Genomic DNA, 8,416 nt, shown 5'->3' on the forward strand with positions numbered 1-8,416 from the left:
CTTGATCACTGCAACTGGAGCTTCTGCACCGAGGGATTTCCAACAGCCCCTTGAGGCAGGCAGGGCCAACGACCCCTGGACTTGTACAGTGATGCTCAGTTAGCCTCTGTAGAAGAATCATGTCCTTTTGGAGAAAAGTCAAGTGGAGTTTGGGCAGCCTGCCATTGAAGACCTTTATGTGTGTGGTTTATTGACTCACAGAACTCATTGTGGTATTTCCACGTTTCCTAACACCAGGACTTGACAGTAAGTCCTTAGATAACCTGTGTTGTTGGATAATCCAGGCAAAATGAGAAACAGGGCCAGGGCACTGCTGGAATACAGGAGCAGGCTGTTGGCATGAGCAGAAACAGGATTTTAGGAGTCAGGGAGGGAGGAGAGGAGCTCAATGGCAGGAGTACTAGGGCAGAAGATGTTCTGGGGTAAATTCCCTTTTGCATTACTTGCACATGTTTAAACTCCTCTCTGCTGGTGGGCATCAGGTTGTTTTGTGTTTTTTTTTTTTTCCAAACAAATTGTGGATTACACTATGAACAGCGTATCGTACCTCTATAATATATGGCTTTGTGTTGGACCTCTGCAATGTAAAAAGGTTTAAAGTTTATTTGAAAAGGTGGCCAAGTCCTTATTACCAGTATGCTTGTGACAGACTTGCCTTTCTCCACCATTCTTACTTCCTCGTGTTTGACTACATAACTGGGGGATAGAACACAGCAGCACACAAACCAATTTATACTAAGTAGAAGTTAAAAACAGGACGGAAAATACAAAAGCTAATGAGGAAATATAGTCACATGCCAACAAAGAGAAAAAGATAGATTGGAAAATAGTGTCACAGAAGCAGATAATTTTAAATTTGAGTTAAAGTCCTGCTGGTATTATTTATGGGCAACACTCCTTTTTTTTATAGTGGAAAAAATTTAAAAAAAATACAGTAATGAAGATCATTGGCAGGAGATTGCTCTTTGCTTTCCCTAACAGCCACACATTAGATGTTTTCCCATTCTGCAATGGTTTGGGGAGTGAGGGTCTGATCTCATCCTACAGAGGACAAGGACACGAGCCTTTGGCCACAGGGCCCAGCACACAGTGGTCTCATAGCAAACCAGCGATTGTGAGGCTGAAGCGCTGTTTTGCTCAAGTTGTTCTTATTTGAGTAATTAGCCAGAAGCCAGGTCCCATTCTTTGAAGAGCATGTTCTACTTTGGAGCCATGCAATGTAGCCCCTCTTTTCATCCCTATATTTTTATTTAGTACTTCTCCCAACTATCCAAGTTAGTGAAGAAAGACTGACAGAGACTGCTCATTTCTCCCAGCAGCTGGTAGCAAAGTGAGGCTAATAATTTTGCATATGATTTTGCTAAGTTTTGGATTAAATCCACTGATGTGCTGCCTTAAGTAGGGAATATCCAGCTTTGTTCTGCTTTTCCCAATTCAGAACTGCGTGTTGATTGTGGCTGTCTGTCCCCCCCAGCAAATGCAGAGGTTTGCTCTCTGGCCACCCGTGTATATCAACGTGTATCCCAGTGGGACAGGTCCAGTGTAGAGGGACGGTTGTGGTCCCGTCAGTGGAGTCTGTCTCCAGCACCCTCTGCAAGTCTTCTAAATTGGTTTGCTGATACATCTCTGTTTCCATTTTGCTGTCTTGAAAACTGTTTTGGAAAACCTTTCCAAGAGGAAATTCTGGTGCTGGGGAAACATTTTGCTTTTTGTTGAAGTGGCATATTTTTGGTTGAAGGATTAAAAACTTTGCTACAGAAGAGCATTCCCTCTCTAGGGTGCCTGTGTGAGCATTAAGCCTGATCACAAGAGTTTCTGCCCTTGGCAGCAAGCATAGAGTTAATTATATAGGGACCAGATTCAGTGACTGCACTTTAAAAAGCTCTAAGTAAGATATTAAATCAAGCAAAAGAGCTGCACTGAGGCACAGCAGACACAGAAGTTGTGTGCTTTGCTAAACCTGTGCATGTGAAATCTCTCTCTAAAAAGACACCAGCATTTACATGACCTCTGCTAATATTTATTTTAAAATAACGCTTTGTGTCAGCTGTCTCAGCTCCACACTGCCGTGGGCTGTTCTCAAGTCTGGACTGTTTTCCAGTCAGCGTGAAGTGGGCTCTGCTGCCTGATATGAACAGTCGACTTGTCCTTATAGTTTTTGTTGGCAACAAACATAGCAATGAGCCAACTGCAGCGGCAATGTGGCTGTGATTTCTGCCAGCCCTTGGGTGTATTTTTCGAATACTGAAGCCAGTGAACTAGCTGAACTGAGATGTCAGAGACTCCCTTCATGGATACTACAGAAAAAGACCTCTTTTTAGTGTTTTTTCCGATATAATCTGGTAGACAGCAGGATATGAGGGTTTGAAGAGAAGGTGCAGGTGTGATCGCTGGGCTGGGATGTTGCCTGTAACACACAGGGACATAGGTGTTTACACCTTAAATGTATTAAACAGCCTCTACTGGTACTCGAGTAATATTTTCCTTCCTGCCATTGCAGATACACCTGAAGGTAGTAGAGTTAGGAAAAAATACTTTTTCTAGTGTGCTGTCCTCTAACTGCATTGTTGAGCTCCTCCTGAAATGACAATTTATTTAGTCATCAAAAAGCTGAATTTTGACAGATGTCCTTTTGAACATTATAGTTGGTCTTGTGGTCACACCAGTTCCCAAAAGACCTCAAGGTCCCTTCCTTAATGCACTCCTCTACTCTGACTGGCAAATGGAACAGAGAGGGGGTTTTGCCTTCCTAACAGTACACCAGACTCCTATAACGAGTAAGTGCTGTTAGGAAGTCACTGGCTGTGTGAGTCATTGGAGGGTGTTCCACACAGCGGGATTGACCAGAGTTGTCCCACGCAATGTGCCATTTTCAATCCAGCAAGGCTTAAATTATTTCATATTTGCACAGACTCTCAATTCTCTTCATTTTAGAGCCTAAACGGACAACCTGCAGCGTATGCTCTGCAGAGGTGGCTGACAGCAGCTTATTAATCATATTCCCTGCCCAGGGCCAGACAGTGTAGGAGTGATTGACCTTCCATATTGCATTGGACAACTTTAATATGAAAATAACAGGAAAACATACGAAATAAGATAAGCACATAAAGGCTGGCTGCACCATGCCTCCTGGAAGAACACACACTCCATAGCGTGAGCACTGCAGAAATTCTGGTGAAAATATACCTGTTCACATGCAAAAGACCAAAAAAGACATTTCCCATGCAATTGCTGTCAGTGCAATGAATAAACCACTGAAAACTTAACCTGACTGCCCCAATTCTTTGGCCCATGAGGGACAGAGCTTGTGTAAAGTGTCACTATGTGATGGTATGGAAAGATTATGTCCTGTATAGTATTTAAAGGAATTAAGTTCTCCACAGGACAGTGGATGCTAGATGGCTGCCTGGTGACTACAGAGGTGCTGGCAAATTAACAAGGACAGCAAAACTTAGAGGATTGCAGGAACCTGACCTAGAGCTATAGTTGGGTTTACGATTTAGAATTTTCCACTTTAGAATTTTCTGAAGAAGGAACATGCAGGTTAATCATGGGTAGTTACTCTCCACTACTGTCACTAGCAGAGCAAGTTCTTATTTTCTAGGGTTTCAGATGTCAACTGGAAGGTAGAGTGAAGTCTGTGAGAAGAGTTAGGCCTACAGAGGAGTTCTGAGCTGCAGGTCGTCTGGACCTATGCTAACCTCTCACAGTCTCTTCTCCTTTTTTGTAGGCAACATCTTTGTTGTGAGTTTGTCTGTCGCAGACCTCGTAGTTGCGGTTTACCCATACCCTCTGATCTTGAGCGCCATTTTCCATAATGGATGGACCATGGGAAATGTTCACTGCCAGATAAGTGGGTTCCTGATGGGCTTAAGTGTCATCGGGTCCATTTTCAACATCACGGCAATCGCAATCAACCGCTACTGCTACATCTGCCACAGCCTTCGGTACGATAAGCTCTTCAACCTGAAGAACACCTGCTGCTATCTCTGTGTGACCTGGATACTCACAGTGGTGGCAATTGTGCCAAACTTCTTTGTTGGCTCCTTGCAGTATGACCCCCGGATTTACTCCTGCACCTTTGCCCAGACGGTGAGTACATCATACACCATCACAGTGGTGGTGGTTCACTTCATCGTCCCACTGTCCATAGTGACGTTTTGTTACCTAAGGATCTGGATTTTGGTGATTCAAGTCAAACACCGAGTGAGACAAGACTGCAAGCAGAAGCTCAGAGCAGCTGACATCCGGAATTTCTTGACTATGTTTGTAGTTTTTGTCCTTTTTGCTGTGTGCTGGGGACCGTTAAACTTTATTGGCCTTGCTGTTTCAATTAATCCTTCAAAAGTGCAGCCACACATTCCAGAATGGCTTTTTGTCCTGAGCTATTTTATGGCCTATTTTAACAGCTGCCTCAATGCTGTGATCTATGGGCTTCTTAACCAGAATTTCCGGAAGGAATACAAAAGGATCCTGCTGACACTCCGGACTCCCAGGTTGCTCTTCATCGATGTGTCCAAGGGTGGAACAGAAGGGATGAAAAGCAAGCCATCCCCAGCTGTAACAAACAACAACCAAGCTGAAATACACTTATGAGTCAGAACAGTACTATTTATTTTGGATTACAGTAGTGTATATAATATATAAAAGCCTTTCTGTGTGGGCATTTCACAGCTGGTGTTGCTGCCTGTTGTGCAAGGAAGGAGTCTGCTACCTTTCATGTTTAGCTTATCGCTGTGACATCAAGGCTTGAGTAAGGATTTTCAGAATGGAAATGATTGATTTTTATCTTTTCTTTTTCCTATGCCATCTTTCACCACGTGCCTAATTAATTAGTTTGGTTGCTTTTGCCACAAGCATGCCGATACCCTCAAAAAGGGAATCGTTCAGAGTGCATGGGGAAATGCAGTTATGCTTGAAATGCAGCCTTCAAGAGCCAGCAAAATCACCATGTATTGCAATCAAAACTTTCTTCTTTCCCTCTGAATTCTAATTTTTTTTTAGCATTAATGTAACCCAAACTATAGCAAACAAAATGGAAACCGCATGACCTTTTATGTTTTCACTTGGGTAACAGTATTAGCCAGCAGGCATACATGTGGGCATGGTGACTTCCACTGTGTGCGAGTTCGTTTTTCTTTTTCTTTTTTCTTAAGGTTTTGAAGCTAGCCTGGGCTAGATGTGAGGCAAGCAAAAGCCAGACCTGGTGAGTGTCTGGTGCACTCATTTTAATTGAATGTCTACAGATATTAAGTACCCTAGCACTTTCCTTCCCAGGCCAGGAGTAAGAGTATAACATATGACATAATGTAATTGCAGGAAGATACTTGGAGCCTGATTCTAATTTAGGCAGTCTCCTGTCATGGCCAGCGTTTACTCCAAATGTCTTTCAGAAGTCCCTGCTACATGAACGTCATAAAAAAAGATGAACGTAGCGGAGTCCCATCTGTTTAATGCAGATGCTGGCTCTTAAGTCCCAGTAATATTTACACTTGCAGACAAAGGGAGAAGGGGAAGAAAGTGTTTATTCCAAGCATCTCTCCTTTTGCCTACCACATAACATGAATTTAGTGGGGGAGAGGGGCAAGTGGATAATTTTTTTAATTTTTTTTATTTTATTCATATACAAACCTGTAATTAATTCATGGAGCTGGGAAAGGAAAGCTACTTGAGCATATTCATGCATCAGTTTTCAGTTAAAACCTGAACTCTGTTATCTTTGTCATTGGAAATGATGTCCTGAAGTGCTGGGAAGGCCAGTATCGCATTAGAGACAAGCACATGGGCAAAGATAAGACTTTTCCTTAACAGAGGGACGGGGTGGGGTTGACGGCAGCTGTCTGTAAATATGACTTGTTCTTTTTTTCCTTAGCTCCATTGTGAATTCGTCTCCTCATGTTATTAAATGTGTGGATCCTTCTTTGAAACAGTCCCATAAAATCAACAGGTAAAACTCCCCTGGTGCAACTCTACCTTCAAGTGAGCAAACCTGGCCTGATGCTGGTGTACGGAGGGGCCCAGCGGGAGCTGTGTGATGGAGAGGAGCAGGTCTGAGCCCCGTGGGTCTGATAAGACCAGCAGTCAGCCCTGCTCCTGATCAGAGAGTGCAGTCTTCTCTCTTTGATCATAGCCAAAGTAGGACTAGTTTCAGGGCTGAACCCTGAAACACCGAGAACCAGACTTTGCAACAGCATGTAGGTGCCTAGAGATAGAGGTACGTAGGATTTACCAAAACCCTGAGCAGGCTAAGTGCCTAATACTTAGTGAAGTTAACAAGCCATTTGTGCACCGCTTGCTGAAAGCCACTTGTTGCCGAACATCTCTTCTGCTGATTTTTGTTGGGGGAAGTGGAGTTGAGAGAAATTAAGCCCCTTTATGAAGTGGACATGGTGTGTTTTTTCAGTGTGGGCTGTGGTGTGCCTGCTGCCATGTGGAGAAGGTTGCTGCAATGCAGGGGGGGTCTCTGCACTTATAGGGCACCCTGGCACTTTATGAAGTTTCAAACTTGAACATCTCAGCCATTTCAGACGATTATTGTTTTAAAATGCACTGCAGCCAGCCTCCCATAATAGGAATCAAAATGAGTTCTGTTTTGGCCTCTTAATTTGCCTGAGCATGGCCAAATAAAGGTATCTTGACCCTCAGAAATAATGTGGTCCATTTGCCTTCCAGCAAAACCAGTGTGGATGAATTCACACCATTCCATGCGAACAAAATCATTTTGAGTCAAACTTGGATAAGAAAAGCACTGAGTAATCCATAACTGCAGAGACTGTTTGTCCTGTCATGCCAAGGAGATGTCCTGTGTTCTGTGATTAGTCTTCAAAGCTGTTTGCAATTAGCCACAACAGTGTTAGAATCACGTTAACAAATATTTTTAAGCATCTAGCGCCAAGCCAAATATACTCCTTTAAGACAATCGTGAAGAATCTTGTACAGGTTTGCCAAATGTTTCAAATACCCCACAACTGGGGTTTTATCCTACAAATTCTTGTCTTGTTAACTGAATGTTCAGTGAAGGCAGTGTGGTATTTTTATTTTTTTTTTCTTTAAGCTTGTATTTGCACTATTTCTTATTCAGGCTCCAAAGTAACAGCCAGCGAGCATTTGAACCAAACCAAGTAAGCCAAAGAGGTCCCGAACAGGCAAGCCATGGGAGTCTCTGCTAGCACCTGGTAGGAAGGGGAGCAGCAGGAGCGCAATAGGGCACGTCCCCAGGACTCACAGAGAGTCACTGCTGGACCAGACTATGCAAAGTGAGAGGGGGATCTGCTTGTCTTCCGCTGCAAGGTCTTTGCAGGGGACAGGCTGAGTACCTGCTGTGCCAGGGTGGGTGCTGAGCAGCTCCCCACCCGTGCAGACCCTGCCAGCACCCCGCAGGGTGGGGATGGGTCTGCGATGGGCTCCGTGCACCTGACAGCACGGAGAGCTTGCCCTGGCATGACCTGTTCAGAACTGCTTTGGGTGTCCCAGTGTGAGGAAGGGCTGAGCCCAGAGCTGGGGTGATTCAGCTGCTGCAGTCCTGCTGGAGCTGAGGTTTGCAATATGAAGCACAAAAAGCAGGGAACATGGCTTCAAAAAGAGAACACTGTGCCATTTGCTAGCACCTTGATACGGAGACAGTGCTTAGGATAAGATTTTATACTGACTTATTTTAAAACTACCCAAGCAGCTCCTTATTTATATTAAGAAATGGTTAACAGGGTACAGATAGTGTATTGTGTTAACATTTGTTTACAGAAAAAGTGAAGTGCATCTTAAACTTGGAATCCTGAGCAGTGTTAGGGTTTCCCTGTGGGAATCTAGCTTTAATCCCAATTTGAGCTGTCAAGGAAATCCCACAGTTTAAACCACACTCTGTCAATTCCACCTGTGGCGTAACTACCCTAAAGTCTCAGAAATAACACTGAGATCTCCTATAAACTGGTTTTAAATCACTTGCTCTGGATTTGACCTGGTGGTGCATATCTAGTCTAGCTCCAGACTCAAAAATTGTTGTACTGAACATGAACTTATGGAAAGGCAGCATTGCCATGAGGGAAGATGAATCTCTTGCCACAAAGAAATACTTCTGGATGTTGCTAATGAATGTTATTTAATCTATTTAAGAAGAATGTAACCATTATATTTATATATAAATATATATTGCATATGCTGTTTCCATTTTATCATTTAAGAATCCTTCAGTATTCTTCCCTCTTGCTATTTTTGTTTATAAAGTAGATTCATTCCCTTTGCCTGTTAAAACTGTAATAAATCTGCCATTTGACTGCTTTTCGGGGTTTTTTTTCCACTTGCAGTTACTTTTTAATAAATATTTGGAACACTAGTTTGGCTTTTGTTGACTCCCAAAAAATAGATGGAATGGACAAATGTAATTGAGTTCAGGCATACATTAGCTGCCCAGCTCAGACCT

At 43.2% G+C, this 8,416-nt stretch overlaps 1 protein-coding gene across 1 annotated transcript in view; it reads left to right on the plus strand.

The window, feature by feature from the left end:
- Positions 1-4,596, plus strand: part of GPR50 (G protein-coupled receptor 50) — a gene marked incomplete at both ends in the record, with an annotated part of 40,726 nt that extends 36,130 nt beyond the window's left edge. Inside the window, one exon of the mRNA XM_082061734.1 lies at positions 3,731-4,596. Coding sequence (XP_081917860.1) covers positions 3,731-4,596 — 866 coding nt within the window. The remainder of the gene's footprint in view (positions 1-3,730) is intronic.
- Between the last annotated feature and the right edge of the window lie 3,820 nt (positions 4,597-8,416).

This window comes from Streptopelia decaocto (assembly GCF_964273445.1).
Source record: "Streptopelia decaocto genome assembly, chromosome: 10".
In the NCBI taxonomy this organism is placed as follows: domain Eukaryota; kingdom Metazoa; phylum Chordata; class Aves; order Columbiformes; family Columbidae; genus Streptopelia; species Streptopelia decaocto.